The sequence below is a fragment of the Eretmochelys imbricata genome, chromosome 10, assembly GCF_965152235.1.
Source record: "Eretmochelys imbricata isolate rEreImb1 chromosome 10, rEreImb1.hap1, whole genome shotgun sequence".
In the NCBI taxonomy this organism is placed as follows: domain Eukaryota; kingdom Metazoa; phylum Chordata; order Testudines; family Cheloniidae; genus Eretmochelys; species Eretmochelys imbricata.
Genome location: NC_135581.1, coordinates 11,069,775 through 11,088,566, shown reverse-complemented (window position 1 = coordinate 11,088,566; position 18,792 = coordinate 11,069,775). Strand labels below are relative to the sequence as shown.

The following is an 18,792-nucleotide window of genomic DNA, read 5'->3' as shown; positions in this document are numbered from 1 at the left end:
CACTGCAAACCAAACTCTATAGCATTGTATAGAGCCTGCGAATCTGAAAATCAATCTGACAGGACAAGGAGTAATGGTCTCAAGTTGCAGTGGGGGAGGTCTAGGTTGGATATTAGGAAAAACTTTTTCACTAGGAGGGTGGTGAAACACTGGAATGCGTTACCTAGGGAGGTGTTGGAATCTCCTTCCTTAGAAGTTTTTAAGGTCAGGCTTGACAAAGGCCTGGCTGGGATTATTTAATTGGGGATTGGTCCTGCTTTGAGCAGGGGGTTGGACTAGATGACCTCCTGAGGTCCCTTTCAACCCTGATATTCTATGATTCTATGATTCTGACTAGCAACAGACAATTTCACTGTCCAAGGTGCATGAAATGCAGAATAGTAAACAAACCATACAAATATCAGAGAGTAAATTAGACTCTTAAAAATACTGTATTTATATTAGTCTAAGTTGTTCATAACAACACAGACCAGGGTACTTGGATTTCAGAACAGATGGTTTTTAACCTAAGAGTCTCTCTTCATGAGGTAGTTGTGATGGTCTGGGGAATCTGTTTGTATAGTTTATTATTTTTGTGTGGGATTATGAATTCTTTGTCTGTAACTCTGCCAAGCTGAAAACTCCATTTTGAATGTGGGGCCTTGTTACCTTCTCTGTGACCTCTTTACCTCTGCGTTGGACCTAAATTCGAAAGGATATTGATACAGAGCTGACAACAGTGGGTCATTAACTCAGATGGTCTTCTATTCAAATATAAACATCCTGGACAATCGACAGGTTCCCAACCAGGAAAACTGGTTTGTCAGGGGAGAGATCACCTGGCAATGAAGTCACCTGATAATGGTCTGGGATCATCAGAACATGCTGGTTGAGGAGTCACCTGACCGAAGAACTGAAAGGCTAGGAAAGGGCTCACAGAGAGACACACAGAAAGTGTGGGTAGGAGAGGGGAAGAGGATGGACTGGCCAGCCAAAGTTGGCATGGGTGAGCCTGGAGAGAAGGCTACATGTTTCTGAACACAAATCATGCACTGCAACGGAAGGATGCTGATGGCCTCAAAGGACTCTGACTCTCTAATGCTCCAGAATGGTGAAGAAACTAAGGCAGGGCAATGCACGTAGGGTTTATTATTTGTGTATAGGAATGTATGTCTAATGCTATTAAGAAAGAGCAATAATGTGTTAGAATCCTCTGCGAAGTCTGTATGTGCTATGTGCTACGCCTTACCATGTGCCCCCAAGAGGAAACCCAGAAGCCTCAAAACTTCAGGTGGTGTTCTGAAAGAGGGTGTGTTTAAGCTATGGCAGGAGTCTGAGGGTGCGTTTTGATTAGTTGCTGTGGAATTGTTGCAACTTAAGCTGTTGCATCCCTACTGTATTACTCAGAAGCACTTGAGCTTCAGCCCAAGACCCCACCAATGGGCTAGCTAGCCCAAGCCTACAGCACCAATTCAAGCTAGAGATTTATGTGTGTGGATGGGAATTGAGTTAGTGGTCACAGTCAAGTTATAACCCGAGGTAACTGTGCTGTGAAGACATATCCTGACGGCCCAGCACTGGTTCTAGGGACTGGGCTATGCAGTCTAAGCTCTCGAGAGGGGGTGCCAGATTAAGATCTATATGCTGAAGGTGTGTAGGGACCCTAAATCAGGGTAGTGACTGTACTCTGTTCTTCGTCTGCAGGCTTAAAACACAAGGGATTCAGCACTTGGATCCTCATAGCTGTTTGGTGAGTGGAACTCAGGTGGCGCTTAATTGGAGCGGTGACAGTAGTATCCCAGAGCAATCACGTACAGGATACTGCTTTGAATGGTAAACAGTTAACAAGAAAGAGTTTCACTCAAAAACCCAGTCTTTGGAGAAGATCAAATGGAAGATCTTCATGCCCTGGACTGGAAAGAAACCTATAATTGCTTGGAAGGAAGATATTCATCATTATAGCAACAGCTAGACACGAGCTGATCAAAATGTCACATTACCTAGAGTTAAACACATTAGTACTGACAAAGAGCACTCACAACATGCCAGTCCCTGGAGTGTATCATGACAACTATAGAACATACACATGTACAACGTTCACAGACAGCACCTCAGGACCATTTATGATGGATATCTCAGACACATTCAGAATATTCTTACAAACTGTCACATTACAGGATCCAGAGCTACCCTGTGTGGTGACATGGCAGCAGCAGTCCCCAGCAGTTGGCATTTGTATACCTACAGTAAAAAGGCTTGCTAAATTTAGCATAGTAAAACGGCTTGCTAAATTTAGCATGTAAATTTAGCACTGCAATCTTTTACACAATTACCTGGCTTGCACATGTTGAATTCCAAGGCACCTCCAGAATTGAGAAGCTTCTGCACCAAGGTCTTTGCAAGCATAGTGGGAGTGAAGAGGACCGGGCGCCTGCGGTCACAGTGGATTGGTCGCACCAAACTATAGGGGATCAGACTTAGGCTCTTATTGATTTCACTTTCTGAATCCAAATCTGAGTAAAGAGGAGACCGTTTACAATCTAGTTTGTTCTTCACCAGTACTGGGAGAAGGATGTAGAAGAATCACATATGTTAGTGAAGGGAATTGCATGTTTGGTCATTATATCAATCCCTCCACCCAGAGCAGTACTGTCCCCTACAGTATATTCTCCAGTGCAATGTCCAGTCTAGTTGTAAATGACTCAAGCAATAGGCCCCTCGTCATTTTCCTCAGGAGACTATTTCACAGCTAAATAGACCACTCAGTTAGACATTTTTCCTGATTAACAGCTTAAATTTTCCTTTGCTCAACTCTAATTCACTACTTGGAGTTATGCCTCCTTGGAGGAAGAACAGGACAGAACCTAGGAACAGTTGTTAACAAAATAGGCAGTTTCAGTCCAGCGGACTTGTTTTCAAGGGCTATCTTCCCCCTGCCTCTCCAGAAAAATCCAAGGATTGAGTCAGATGCAGAAGAACATAAAAATTAGAGATGGAAAAGGCCTCGGACCTGATTGTGCCCTACCTTCCACCTGTGTAGTCATTTAACCTATGTCAAGTGAGTGTAAAATGTTGTCATGCTGTTATGTCCTTACCTTCCAGTTTATCAGGCAGCAGCTTCATTGCTTCAGAAGAGGTCCGGGCCAGACTGGAGGGATAGCCAGTGACAATGCGGACTCGCTCATTGCTGTTCATACGTTTGTATTTGTTTTCAGACCTGCTAACAAACTGAAAGGAGCAAACAAAGGGGCTTGACCTTCATCCATTCTATGGAATTATATTTTTTATTCTTCCACATATTTGTTTGCTCCATGTCCCCTTCCATTATCTACCAGATTTGAATTACCTCAAAAACAAGGCTACAGGTTCACCAACGCTTCCACAGAGCTGCTGGCTGAATTCCAGGGCTATTTTAAACAACATAGATCTGACCTTCAGCTTTTGTTATTCCCTGTGGGATTTTTTCCCTCTTGTTCTCTCTACTTATGAGTCATGTTCTATTTCTTTCTCAAAACCCTCCGGCATCAACCGAGTTACTACAGCTGGACTCACTGGGGAGTAGCATGCCCACTATGAATGTTAGCACAGCAGTTCCACAGACTCTCCCCATTTCTGTACCCTTAACTTATTGCAACCCCCAACATTTAGCTTGTCAGCACTCGACATTTTTTCCTATAGCAGAATTTAACACCTAACAAAATGCTTCTTTCATCCACCATCCACCCAAATATTCATTCCCCAACCTGGGCATTCTCTAACCTTCCGAACCACGCCCTTAGGGATTTTTGTTAATAGTGTGCTCTTCAGTCTAGCAGAGAAAGGCATAACATGGTCCAGTGGCTGGAAGCTGAAGCTAGATAAACTGAGACTAGAAATAAGGAGCAAATGTTTAAGTGAGAGTAATTAACCACTGGAACAATTTACCAAGGGTCATGGTGGATTCTCCATCACTGACAATTTTAAAATCAAGATTGGATGTTTTTCTAAAAGATCTGCTCTAGGAATTGTCTGGGGGAAGTTCAATGACCTGTTATACAGGAGTTCATACTAGATAATCACAATGGTCTCTTTGGACCTTGGAATCTATGAATCGTACCATTCACCCACCCATTCTCCATCCTCTCCATGATATCTGCCCCTGCAATTAAAAAGCTATTCTCTTCTGGGATTTCATTCTCCTAAGTACCAAGAAAGTTAGTCTGGCCAAGAGAATTTATTGTCATGCTTCAGATGAGGTCCATTTCAGCCCTTCAGGGCAGGGCTGTATGCTATATCCAGATTATATTAATAATGGAGATGAGAGTATTAAAAGCTAAAGGTCCCGCATGACAGGGACAGTTAGAAAGTATAAATCAATCAGATTTCTCATATGTTAAAGCTCTTTGTCACAATCATAAGCACTTGTACAATGTCTCCAACATGGGAAGTTAGACTCAGAGAACATGATACCTGAGAATGTCACAAAGAGATGTCTGACTCAGAGCTCCCAGTGAAAAATCATGCTCTGATGTTTTGTAGAGGAGAATTTTAACTTTATTACCTGTAAAATTTGTCCCAAAAGGAAGCTTGCACGGGAGAGGCGAGGGCTGGCTTTGGGGTCATTCTGTGGGTCCTCTGGCTGCAGTGTATTCTGATAAGAATTGTACAGGAAAAGATCAATTTCAGTAAATTGCAGCATCCAAAAACAAAACAGGCCTTGAGCAGCTATTTGGCTATTTACAGTTAAGGAGATAGTGACTCATTAGCATTCATATCCATTACAAAGCCAAGGAGTGTTCTGTGCAAACTACAGACCTAGCACTGCCTATGATGAGAAACTCTGCTCCTGTTTCTACTTCACCACATGCCTCTCTTCAGAGGAAGCTCTGTGACTGTGTCTGCACTAGAGATTTGACCAGAGGCCACCTGTGCAGTGACTAGTTTGCTGTGGGATGGCAGGGCTATTTGCATCCAGTAACACTTTTATGCCAATGATTGCCATCTACCCTGACACTTGATCAGTGGAGACTGGAGGACCTTCTGGTGCTTTGCCTTGTTTGAAGTCTAATCCAAATGGTGATTGTAGCATCTCTGCATTATTAGAAGCATTCTTACGTGTGATCCCAAAGTGTGTTAAAGGAGGGCTAGGTGCACACAAAGTGGCTAATACAGCAGAAAACTAATGTACTAGTGTAGATAATAGGAACTCTTGGGGCTAAAGGAATAGACTCAACCTAGTATCACTGTGAGTAGGGGAAAAGGTCTGAAGACCTGATGCACAGGAGATACAGTAATCCCACTTCTCTGCACGGGATATACTTTTGGAGGAGACAGATTCTTTGGGCCTGGGACAAAGAGAACTCTAGGGGTTAGATGCTTGTTCAAGATAGGAGAGAAGAAATTCTGATTATTAGCTCTAAAGACATAGCTTCTTCCCCAGGTAGGATTGAGGGAAAGACCTTTGGGAGGTTTGAGGTGTGGAAGACTTAAAGAGACTAGAGACCAGGTAGAGTGGATATTAAATATGTGGAGACTTCTCCCTGCCAGCATCAGGAGTTAAAATTACACTGGAGCTAGCCTCTGAGCAGGGAACACTGTGGGTAAAAGGAATGGAGACACAAGACAGTTACCCACAGGGTGGACTAAAGGAAGCTTACAGAGAGTGATTCAAAACAGGAATGTAATGTAAAGATGAAGTAGTGATCAATAAAGAATGCTGGAACAATTGGTGTGGAAAAACCCTGGCTGTGGAGACCTACCCGGAGTGCTCGAAGAGTGTTGGATGAACTTTCCGTCTCATCCCTGCTGCCTCTGTGCATCAACCGCTGTAGCTTCACCAGAAAGAGTTGCTGGGCTCTGCAAGAAACAGTGAACATGTGGATCAAGAAGATGCATTTGAGACCATCTAGAGGAAGAGTGGAAGCAATGATCACTGTTTGGGAAAAGACTAAAGAGAACAGCAATGAGGAATGGCTGAATCACACAGTAAAGACATGGAACAAAATAGTCAGCAGGACTGTGGTACGGAGCTGAGGAAAAGGGGGTCTCCGTTGTACATCTTCCTATCCTGCTCTCTGAGAAACTCACAGTCTCTTAATAAAATCTGGAAACCCTTATGCTCACCTTTCAACCAAACACCCGTCCTGACCACCAACTCTGAGAGTTGCAACTCCCCCCATTATAGCAGGTACTGATTTACACAACAGTGCTCATATAGTTGCTGCTCATGGTCATGGTCACTGTCCTATTTCAGCCTGCATTATGCTCACCTGCTGTAGCTTGGGATGGTCCCCATTTCCAGATTCCTGTCAGTGAAAGGGTCAACTCTGGCACACAGCCACTCACACTTCCCCTGGTACATGGTGTCAAGAATATGCACAATCTCATCACACTTCACTGACAGGGAGCAGCAGTCCAGCTGGCTAGAGATGTTCAGATTCAGGCGGATGTGAAATGAGTCCCCTGATGTGATCAATCCTTCTTCCAGTTCCGTCAGCAGTTTCCTGTAACCTGTAGCAACAAAGGAAGGAGCCAAGCATGGTCAATCTGTGGCCAAGTGCTGCTGTATTCCTAGATTTCAATGAGTAGGCACCGTTGTGGTAGAAGTTCACCACACTGAAATCCTAGTTTAAATTGATAGGGCACTTCCGAGAGGAAACTCATACTTCTAGAGTGATAGCTGGAATGGTCTGGGAGCAGCTCACGCTGCAGGTACCCCAGTCCATAAGAGAATCCTGTTGTAAGGATACATTTCTGATAGGTTAGATACAAATCATCCACAAAACAGTGAACTTCCCAACAAAGTCACAGGCTGAAAAGCTTAAGCTGCATCCTGCAAATATAACATGAATTCTACCAGGCGGTCTAATGGCAGGCTATTCACTTTATTAGCAGCTGTAACTGGCACTCCCACAATCTGTAACATGCTTTATCAGCAGCCAAGTAGTGCTCAAAAAAGTGTGATATTCTTTTCTACTTAAACATCAAAAGAAAATCAAAGCAATCACTTCCAGCATGATCTGTACAACTGAATTCCCCTGCCCAGAATAAAGAAGGGGCCAACATAGCTACACAAGTAAAAAATGGGTTTTGGAATGTAATTTTTAATCCAAAATACCAAATTATTCCTACAAGCCATGATCATTAAAACCAAACTCCATTCACCATGCCTGCACTTCAGCTGTTAAAGATAAGATAAAACTGCAACAGTAATAAACAAGGTAATCTCCAAAGTGTAACTGTTAAATCAGACTTTAGAGGTGTAAAAGAAAACTTAGCACACCATGTTACATCACAGAAAATAGTATACAAAAATCATCTGGCACATTGTGATTATTGTTTCCAATGACCCACCCACTAAGCTCTGCAGACTCTTGGAATGCCAGATGTATGGGCTATTTCTGCTTTCAGTTACATTGGTGTAAATCTGGAGTAATTCTATAGAAACCAATGGATTTTACCCCAGGTTTACACCAGTACAACTAAAAGCAAAGTTTGGCTCAGTGGATTCTGATTTAGCAGTGGACTTGCCTTAACTAGAATTTTGGCAATCTGTGATGAGCCAAACTTCAGGTCTTACCTTCATGGTTTGGTTTATACTGGAGTGTTACTGATCCACTGCACCTCTGAATTGTCCAGTGAGCTTCTTCCTTTGTGCAGGTATCCAAGGGAACGCTCTGATTTTCCCCTTTGATGCAGCCTTCCAGCTAGATGAAAGAGAGACTCTTAGCTGTGAGCTCAGTGTGTGAGCCAACTATGTCACCCATTACATTCTATAGTTCCTTTCTAGATTAAACAACCTGCCTATTTTTGCTAGCAATGAAATTACATTTAAATTATTTGTCTGTAGCTTCTTTTCTCTCCTCTAGAAATTCTAGAAGTTGATGGAACTGTAACTCCATGATAATCCATGTTTCTCCAGTAGGAGTCACTACTGGGAATGGTATAGGGATGATGGCTTTAGGTTAAGCTGGCAGCTATTCCTTTCCCAGCTTCTCCTATCAAGAGCGGCAATAGGGAAGGGTATAGGAATCCTGGTGGTGGGGGGAAGCTCATAGTATGTCCAGTTTCTGCAGGAGTTATAGTAGGGAACGGTGCACAAGCCATGGGGCTGGACAAAACACAGAGCTACCACAATGACAGCTTCTCCAGGCAGAAGTGGCTACTGGGTATAACAGTTTAAAGGATAACAGCTCATAGACTTGTAGACATTAAGGTCAGAAGGGACCATCAGGATCATCTAGTCTGACCTCCTGCACATGGAGTGGTAGATACGCTGGAGGGGAGGGATAGGATACAGAAGGACCTAGACAAATTGAAGGATTGGGCCAAAAGAAATCTGATGAGGTTCAATAAGGATAAGTGCAGGGTCCTGCACTTAGGACGGAAAAATCCAATGCACCGCTATAGACTAGGGGCCGAATGGCTAGGCAGCAGTTCTGCGGAAAAGGACCTAGGGGTGACAGTGGATGAGAAGCTGGATATGAGTCAGCAGTGTGCCCTTGTTGCCAAGAAGGCCAATGGCATTTTGGGATGTATAAGTAGGGGCATAGCGAGCAGATCGAGGGACGTGATCGTTCCCCTCTATTCGACATTGGTGAGGCCTCATCTGGAGTACTGTGTCCAGTTTTGGGCCCCACACTACAAGAAGGATGTGGATAAATTGGAGAGAGTCCAGCGAAGGGCAACAAAAATGATTAGGGGTCTAGAACACATGACTTATGAGGAGAGGCTGAGGGAGCTGGGATTGTTTAGTCTGCAGAAGAGAAGAATGAGGGGGGATTTGATAGCTGCTTTCAACTACCTGAAAGGGGGTTCCAAAGAGGATGGCTCTAGACTTTTCTCAATGGTAGCAGATGACAGAACGAGGCGTAATGGTCTCAAGTTGCAGGGGGGGAGGTTTAGATTGGATATTAGGAAAAACTTTTTCACTATGAGGGTGGTGAAACACTGGAATGCGTTACCTAGGGAGGTGGTAGAATCTCCTTTCTTAGAGGTTTTTAAGGTCAGGCTTGACAAAGCCCTGGCTGGGATGATTTAACTGGGAATTGGTCCTGCTTCGAGCAGGGGGTTGGACTAGATGACCTTCTGGGGTCCCTTCCAACCCTGATATTCTATGATTCTATGATTCATATTGCAGGCTGCAGAACCTCACCCACCCACTCCTGAAACAGACCCCTAGCCTCTGGCTGAGTTACTGAAGTCCTCAAATCATGGTTTAAAGACTTCAAGTTACAGAGAATTCATCATTTACACTAGCTGAAACCTGCAAGTGACCTGTGCTCCATGCTGCAGAAGGTGGCAAACCCCGCTCCCCTCCACCCCCCGCCCCGGATCTCTGCCAATCTGACCCGGGGGAAATTCCTTCCTGACCCCAAATATAGTGATCACTTAGACCCTGAGCATGTGAGCAAGACCCACCAGGCAGATACCTGGGAAAGAATTCTCTGTAGTAACTCAGAGCCCTCCCCATCTAGTATCCCATCTCCAGCCATTGGGGATTTTTGCTATTGGCAGTTGCAGATGGGCCACATGCCATTGTAGGCAGTCCCATCATACCATTCCCTCCATAAATTTATCAAGCTCAGTCTTGAAGCCAGTTAGGTTTTTTACCTCCATTGCTTCCCTTGGAAGATTGTTCCACAACTTTACGCCTCTGATGGTTAGAAACTTTTACCTAATTTCAAGCCTAAACTTTTTGATGGCCAGTTTATATCCATTTGTTCTTGTGTCCACACTGGCATTTAACTTAAATAACTCCTCTCCTTCCCTGGTATTTATCCCTCTGATGTATTCATAGAGAACAATCAGCCTTTGTTTGGTTTGGCTAAACAAGCCAAGCTCTTTGAGTCTCTTCTCATAAGGTAGATTTTCCATTCCTTGGATCCTCCTAGTAAGCCCTTCTCTGCATCTGTTCCAGTTTGAATTCATCTTTCTTAAACATGGGATATCCAGTGTGACATTCTATACCTTGGGGGAGCGTCCTGTAATCCCCATATTCCTCATTTTTATATCATCATGATCTTACATATAAAGCATGCCTTGTAAGGTATCAGGGGAAAGGTTATGATCTGCTGAAAGTAATTTCTCTATCCATATATGTATATCATTAATGCATATGAAGTTATGAGAATTGTGTTGTATGGTTGTCACTAAAACATGCTGTAAATTGGAGAATCAGCCAGATATTAGATCCCCAGATGCAACAGCAAGGAAAGTAACCAGTGCCTGGGAGGGGTGTCATACAACCATCAGCAGCCATTGTACAGCAAGGGAGCTACAATTCAATGACTCACCTGCACGAGGCCACACCAGGGGAATTGCTCAACCTTGCCTAGAGACTCAGTAATGCCCACCAGACATGCCTGAATTTGTGTGTTGCCCAAGCACATGGGACTGAGGGTATAAAACAGAACAGAGCAGGCCCATGCTTCGCCTTTCTTCTGCCCCCACCTATGCTGAAAGCAACCAAGACATTCGGAAGAAGACTGAAGACTCCAACAGAGTAGACTGGTCCAGATTTAAGGGACAAATCTGTATATTACGAACTGCAATATCCAGTGGGGTGAGAAAAACTGCGTAGTCTAGTTGGTGCCCAGTCTAATAGGGTTGAGAGTTTAGACTGTGTGCTTATATTTTGTTTCTTTTGGTAACTAACTCTGACTTTTTGCCTATCACTTATAGTCACTTAAAATCTATCTTTTGTAGTCAATCCAATTGTTTATCTTTACCAGTGGGTTTGCCTGAAGTGTGTGGTAAATGTGCTCAGGTTTTATACAAAGGCTGGTGTATATCCACTTTCCATTGATGAAGAGGTGAACCAATTAATGAATTTGCACTGCTCATCTTGAGCAGCACAAGACGGTATATTCCTGAGGTACAGTGCTGGGAGCTGGGGGGATTTGGCTCTGGTGCCTTTCTCCATGTGATTCATGAGTGGCTCTGGAAGCATTCATGCAATCTAGCTGGGTGTTGGGTCTCCACATGCGGTTGTGCTGAGTGATAACAGCCCCTGGAGGGATTTGCTGCAGGTCACTAGCAAGGCATTCTGAGAGACAACCCAGGCTGGAGAGAGTTCAGAGGGCACAGTTCAGGCTGCACCCTGGGGATCCCATCACATCCAGAATTGCACACAGTATTCCAGATGAGCTCTCACCAGTGCCTTGTGCAATGGTACTAACACTTCCCTGTCTCTACTGGAAGTGCCTCACCTGATGCATCCTAGGACAGCATTTTTCATGGCCGCATCACATTGACAGCTCATAGTCATCCTGTGATCAACCAGTACACCCAGATCTTTCTCCTCCTCTGTCCTTCCAACTGAAAAGTCCCCAACTTACAGCAAAAATTCTTGTTGTTTGTCCCTAAACATGATCTTGCACTATTAAATTGCATCCCATTTCTATTATCCCAGTTTACGAGGTCATCCAGATCTCCTTGTGTGATATTCCGGTCTTCCTCTGTATTGGCTATACCTCTCAAATTGGTATCATCTGCAAATTGTATTAGCACACTCTCACTTGTGTCAAGATCAGTAATAAAACTGTTAAGTAAGATTGGTCCCAAGACCGATCCCGAAGGAACTCCACTAGTAACCTCGATCCAGCCTGGCAGTATGACATGTTGTAGTCTCCCCTTTAACCAGTTCCTTATCCATCTTTCAACTCTCATATTAATCCCCATCTTCTCCAATTTACCTAATAATTTTCCATGTGGAACTGTATCAAATGCTTTATTGAAATCCAGATAGATTAGATCTACTGCATTTCTTTTGTCTAAAAAAATCAGTTATCTTCTCGAAGAAGGAGATCAGGTTGGTCTGGTAAGATCTATCTTTTGTAAAACTATGTTGTATTTTATCCTGATTACCATTCATCTCTATATCCTTAACTACTTTCTCTTTCAAAATTTGTTCCACGACCTTGCATACAATTGAGGTCAAACTAACAGGCCTGTAGTTTCCTGGATTACTTCCCCCTGCTTTTTAAAAAAATATTAGCTATTCCTTTCTACATTGCTGTGTCCATTCTTCCTTGATTTTCCTTCCTCTTATTGTTAAAAGCAGATATGGAGATTACATGAGCATCTGCCAACCATCTCCCCCTGAGTTCCTAATTTAAAGCTCTTTTAATGAGTTGTGACAACCTCCATCCCAGAAATCTATTTCTCTTCCTACTCAGATGGAGTCCAACCCATGAGAACTGTCTTCTGTCCATGAATGCCTCCCAATGGTCAAACATCCCAAAGTCCTTATAGCACCACTGCCTGAGCCATCTGTTGATCATCATAACTTTGTCTCGTCTTCGTTCTCCTCCTCTAGGGACGGGAAGAATCCCTCTGCACATCAAAGAGCCTCATTTCCTTATATGTTCCAGTGAGAATCTAGCTGTGTCATTTGTTCCAACATGAAGGATAATCAGTGGATTCTTTCCTGCTTCCATTAGGATCCTCTTCGGCCTCAGGTCCACATCCCATATCTTAGCTTCTGGCAGACAGCACACCCTTCTGTTCTCTGGTTCAGCCGTAGTGACAAGCCTGTCTGTTCTTCTTAGTAGGGAGTCCCCAGTCGTGTAGACCTGCACTTTCCTGGTATGATTTTCCGGCCTTCCTCCTGTTCTTTCTGGCTGCGAGTCCTCTTGTCTTCTATTCTCCCTTACAACCTTCTGCAAGTCATCCTGCATCCTCCTGAGGCTCTGAACTCCGGCTATCTCCATTGACTCTTCCTCTCTTCTTGTAGGACTAGCAACTCTTCTCTTCTTCCTTGCCCTCCCTCCTTCAGTTACAGCCTGCTGTGCCCCTTCTTCATTTTCCAACTTGGCACACCTGTTCCTGAGCTCTATTTCTCCTTCACCAGCTGGTCTTTTCCTCAGCCTGGTTCTTGTAGTCACATGCTTCCACTGACCACTCTCCTCACCCATCAGACTCTGCTCTGAGTCCTTTCAGTCTAGCTTGCATCTGCAAGTCTTGACTTTCCCCTGCAGCCTCCTCTTGCCTTTGCTCCATCATCTTCTCGAATCCCCCTCGAAACTCAACCACAATTTCCACCTGCATCTCCATGCCCAGATCTTCTCTTCCATCAGCTCTATCAAGTGGAACTTCATACAAACAAAGCTTTTTTCAGGTACCCGCTGTAGGATCATGTACATCCCACAGCTTCCACGTCCGGTCATCTTCATTGTCTCTTCCATGGCTTGGGTCACTACCACTGCTGCCTCTGTACCTGCCATAGCTTTCCTGCCTAAATTCCTGTGAAAGAAAAAACAAAGACCCAAAGACCCAAAGAAACACCAGATCAAAATCAGAAGACCACCCATCCCTACCCCCATAGTCCCCTTACACACTCCCACTCAAACTCCCCTGTTTACAGCTCTGTTTGCTGCACCTGTGCCGCTGGCTGACTGTTTGGCTGCCCAATCAGGGCTCTGTTTCTCTCACAGCATGCTGCCTCCTACCAGCCTCTACAGACTGAACAAGAGAAAACAAACAAGCAAACACAAGACAGAGGTGACAGGGAAAGCTCACGGCCACTCCCGTGCTAGTCTTTTCCAAGGGGTATCACTATAACGAAGGGTGTAAAAGGAGGGGACAGTCACTCCTGTCCCAGCTTCTTCCAGCTGGAGTCATTGTAAGCTGTAATTGTGCAGGTGTCTGGGAAGCCCACAAATACACCCACTTCCAGACTTGCTCAGCAGGATTCCTGATTGGATCTAAAGATGTAGGAATATCGGCTGCAGAGACACTCAAGTTTTGTCATTACTAGAGAATTAAAAGAAGAAAAAAGAAACAAAGGGGATTAGTGCAATGAGCACACACTGTTCGTTGTTTGTTTAATGCTCACCAGAAGCAGCTGATGTCCCTCCCGGAGGCCTGCTTTCTCTGCTAGGGATCCCAGCTTGACAGAGCTGATGAAGGTTCCTTTGTCATTCCCCCCCAGCAGAGTGATTTCTGAGTTGAGGCTGTCTCCATTCAGTGTGATGCGCTGGATAGTGTGGCAAGAGTTCTTAATGCGACCAACAGATGTCACAGAAGGACGGAAAGGTCTGTGTTCATGAAACAAACAAACAGCTTAGACAATGCAGTTCTCAGCTTCTCTCAACTGGTCTGGGACCAGCAGAGAAATTCTCCACTCAGGATAAATGTGGGGAGGGAACGGGGCATGCAAATGAGCTTTCTACATTTATCAAGCACTAGGATCTAATACTCCCGAGAAATCTGTCCTCTCTGCTACACTACTACATAAGTTGTACTAGAGAGCTGCATCTGGGCACCTCCTAAATGCCAAAACAAAACTGAACAGCTTCAGATATATAATGGCACAGCGTCTAGTAACTAGCAGCAGGGAGACAACAAGGTCACTAGGGTGAAGCTACTTTCTTCAGATCACTTGCCTCCCCTGATTTTTCTGAGATAATCATGACAGTCAATCACAGCCTCAGTTTGCAGGATAAACGGTCCTCACATAACGTGTTGTGTTGCTGCACTGTGACATGAGGAAGCGAACTGCCCATGCAACTTTGTGATATCACCATGCCATATGATATCCCAGCCTCTGGTATTCATGGAGTGATCTAATATCTTGCATTTAAAGATGGCAACCCTACCCTGGGTAGCCTTTATGTCCCCAGATCAGCCTAGGGCAGATAAACCAGCATCCCCAAAATACCTTTCCAGAGAGAACTTCCTAAAAATGGAGCTGACGTGCTCAAGGTCATAGGCTTCCATTCCTTCAGACTGGTGAGAGGAAGAGGAGGAGTGCACTGAGGGAGCTCCATGAGAGTATCTGTCATGACTGTCATCTGAAAAAGGACACAAAAATCAGAAGGAATTCCCAATGCCATGAGGAAACAGAGACTGGGGAAAGGTGCAGGCGTAGCTGATCCCAGGGCAAGGATTGGGGAGAGACACATTCTTTTGATTCACAGCAGGGAATGGGATCCACCAGCCCTGGAGGCAGGAATGAGAATCCCCCTCATCCAAAGTCTATCTGGTCACTCTCAGCTTCATATTTCTGTCATGCTGTCTATTAAGCCTGGAACAGTCACCTAGTCCTTACCAGCCAAATGCCTTCTCTCTCCTCCAAATCAAATCCCTCCCTAAGACCACTTCTTCAAGCAATCGCTCCCCCCTCCTTCTTATCACTAATCACCATCTTGCCTTTCCTCTTCTGAAGTGCAAACCTCGGCTTTTTCTTGTGCTTTTGTGTCCCATCTTATTTAGACTGTTAGGACAGAGGATGCATTGATATCTGTAAGGCACCTTGTAAATTAGCAGCCCCACAGAAATGGTTTTCCATAAATGCTCCAGGGCCACTGGAATAGTGAAAGAATGATGGAATGTAACAATCCCTTTGAGAAATTCTTTATAAACGTTAACTAATGGTCCCAACAGCCCAAGAAGAAAAGCATCATTATCCCCACTCTGTGCATGGATAGACTGAAATACAGAGTGGTTCAGGGACATGCCCAAAGATCACACATCCGTCCTGGACCAGAGCCAGCATGAGAACTCAGGAATTCCTGGTTCCCAGTCCCTTGCTTAGTCCACACTACCTCTTCCTCCAACAGCCAGAATCCATTCACCATTCCCTATAGCAACTCCTGCTGGGAAAGGCTGGGCTCAGAGAACTGCTCCACAGCCATTGCCCCTATATCACTTCTCATTGTGACTCCCGCTAAAAGAGGTTTGGACGAAACAAGCTGCAGCTCCCTCTGCAGCCAGTGCTCCAACACCATTTTCTAAAATACAAGGTTCAATTGTCATTTGTTTCCTTTTCAGCACTGAATGTCACTTCTGGTCATTACAATCCCTGCATACTGGGGTCTATTCCATATTCCATATGAAAAAAAGAGAGTCTTGTGTGAATTGAGTTGGTCTTAATTGTTACATTTTCCAAAAGGTAGAAAGAAAAGGAGTACTTGTGGCACCTTAGAGACTAACGAATTTATTTGAGCATGAGCTTTCGTGAGCTACAGCTCACTTCATCAGATGCATACCGTGGAAACTGCAGCAGACTCTATATATACACAGAGAATATGAAACAATACCTCCTCCCACCCCACTGTCCTGCTGGTAATAGCTTATCTAAAAGCCATTTCCAGCACAAATCCAGGTTTTCTCACCCTCCACCCCCCCACACAAATTCACTCTCCTGCTGGTGATAGCCCATCCAAAGTGACAACTCTTTACACAATGTGCATGATAATGAAGTTAGGCCATTATCTAACTTCATTATCATGCACATTGTGTAAAGAGTTGTCACTTTGGATGGGCTATCACCAGCAGGAGAGTGAATTTGTGTGGGGGGGTGGAGGGTGAGAAAACCTGGATTTGTGCTGGAAATGGCTTTTAGATAAGCTATTACCAGCAGGACAGTGGGGTGGGAGGAGGTATTGTTTCATATTCTCTGTGTATATATAGAGTCTGCTGCAGTTTCCACGGTATGCATCTGATGAAGTGAGCTGTAGCTCACGAAAGCTCATGCTCAAATAAATTCGTTAGTCTCTAAGGTGCCACAAGTACTCCTTTTCTTTCTGCGAATACAGACTAACACGGCTGTTACTCTGAAACCTTTCCAAAAGGTGTGAGGGTGGGAGTCCTTTATATCCCTGCTGAGGTTCTACCTGTGTTAATGGAGGTCAGTGAACATCAGGCATCCCTCTCCGATCCCAGTTCTGCCTGTGATAATGGAAAGCCAGTGCATATCACGTATCCGCCTTCCTCCAACCATATGTAACACCGACAGACCCCAGGAGCAAACCTCGGGAGCTAAATTCCACATTTAGCTCTACTACGTGAGCTGAAAGTCACATAGCTGTTAGCTAAGGCTGTAGCAGACTCATTAATCTCTTTCTAAGTGCCATTAGATGGGACAGAAGACAACATCCAGGAGGTGTTATACCTTTATGTGATCACAGGGGCTGGTGGATAGTATCTGCATCTGGTGAGTTAAGGAACGATGATCATGGCTCAGAGCTAAGGTTACAAACTGGTATCCTCCCCTCACTTACCATCTAGTTCCAAAGTATCATAGGCAAAGCTGTCATTGTCCTCTTCAGCCAGACTGGAATTAAAACACAAAGAGAGAGAGAGAGAGACTCACTTTTCAAAATTCAGCCGGTATCGGTAGGCTCTGACTGAGGAAGCTCTGTGATGGAAGAAGGTGTTGAAGGTGGCAGGTGAAACAGCAGGACAGCACCAACAGACTAAGCTTTACAGACACATGTGGCATGGGGAAGAAGCAGGAAGGCTGCATAGGAAACATTATCTAGAGAGGCCTGTGGAGGAGAGAGAGGCGCGGGAAGCAGCAGGAAGTTCAGAAGGAAGAAGTGTTGACAGAGAGGTAGTGAAGGTTCTGACAGATGGAAGGAAACTGTGGTCTCTGGTGGCCTGAACTGGTTGATCTGCACTTACTATTTCAGTTCTTCTTTTGAACACTTTGATACAGTGCATGCATAGTACTGCTTTAGACCGCTATGTGCTTTATTCCACACTGGGTCCAAAATGTAAGGGAAGGGCTTCAAGTAGAGCAATAAAAATGATTTATTTTAGTTATACCTTTGAAGTGTACTTGCAGTATTATAACAGCTGCACGGGTCTTTCTGAGGGACCTTTGACAATGGAATGTCTGGTGAAATCAGAGGAATGTCTAGGTGTACCTGGCTATGTGCAGAACCTCCCACTCCACAACCATCGTCCCAATCCAAATCCCTTTGAAATCGGTAAGATACATCACTTCAATGGAAGTTGGATCAGGCACCATGACAAAATACTAGCCACTTCGGGTCTTGCTGACATCTTTACTAAAAATAAAAATAAGGGGCCAGATTGTGATTCCCTTACAGTTACTGAACAGCACCTTCCTACACAATAGGTGACTTCATAGGGACTTCTTGAGAAGGGAGTAAGATGCTGCTCATCATGAAGAAGATCAGCCAAGATTAAAAACAATGCAATTTCCATTTCTGGTGTTGACTCTGACTTGCAGCCTTACTGCTGGAAAAAACACAGGCCCAGCACCTGGTAGTATCAGTCACTCTGAGACCTGACAAACTGGTACCAGCACTGGGCTATTTAGGGCATTGCATTAGTTGCCTTTTTGGTAATAGGCTTTCCTTATTAGACAGAAGGAAAAGGAGAGGATAGGAAGGTGAAACAAGGTGGGGAAGGAAAAGGACACACAGGAGATGACAAAGTCTCACACCCAGCTTGTATTTGGCATTAGCTGGAGTCAGTGTAGAAGGTGATGTCATCTGGTCCCTCTCTATTGGCCCAGTTAGGACACCTTTCAGGATCGGATGACAAAGATCAGGGGTCCCAGGAGATGGTGCGGGAGGTAGCCATGATGATGAGGCTTGCTCCTTCCCTATCTTCTGTCTTTTAATCAGCTAGTTTTATGGTAGCCAGCTTACCCTGCTACCCCCAAAGTCTCTTAAGGACCCCAAAAGGGAATGATGGGTGGAATAGCCCATCGCCTCATTATTCTGTCCACCAATTAGGCCTAATTTCCAACACATCAACTTTGGTTCATTAAATTCCGGTCCCACACTTCTCTGGTTTACCAGGCATGATCTTAAGAGTCCTTGAATTATATTAGTAGCACCTTTTGTTTAGACTAATTCAGTCTGTTTTCCTATTGCATCTTTTCTCTCCAACATTTGTTATTATAGGTTATTGTGACATTTTACGAACTTTCATTCACTTTTCACCACTGAACTCACAATTCAGGTAAATTTGTAGGCCCAGTTATTATAGGTCCAGACAATTGAGTGATCCAATTGGCTAAATATGTAGACTCTAACTCTGCTGGACACTATGCACATCTGTCTTGTCAGACAG

The 18,792-nt window shown here is 44.4% G+C and overlaps 1 protein-coding gene across 1 annotated transcript in view; it reads right to left on the bottom strand.

The window, feature by feature from the left end:
- The window catches only part of CARD11 (caspase recruitment domain family member 11), a 70,983-nt gene that overhangs the window by 6,380 nt on the left and 45,811 nt on the right, over nucleotides 1–18,792 (bottom strand). The window contains exons 13-21 of the mRNA XM_077828977.1: nucleotides 16,965–17,017; nucleotides 14,621–14,753; nucleotides 13,796–13,997; nucleotides 7,538–7,664; nucleotides 6,228–6,468; nucleotides 5,718–5,814; nucleotides 4,520–4,609; nucleotides 3,075–3,207; nucleotides 2,313–2,492 (exon numbers count right to left, since the gene is read on the bottom strand). Coding sequence (XP_077685103.1) covers nucleotides 2,313–2,492; nucleotides 3,075–3,207; nucleotides 4,520–4,609; nucleotides 5,718–5,814; nucleotides 6,228–6,468; nucleotides 7,538–7,664; nucleotides 13,796–13,997; nucleotides 14,621–14,753; nucleotides 16,965–17,017 — 1,256 coding nt within the window. The remainder of the gene's footprint in view (nucleotides 1–2,312; nucleotides 2,493–3,074; nucleotides 3,208–4,519; nucleotides 4,610–5,717; nucleotides 5,815–6,227; nucleotides 6,469–7,537; nucleotides 7,665–13,795; nucleotides 13,998–14,620; nucleotides 14,754–16,964; nucleotides 17,018–18,792) is intronic.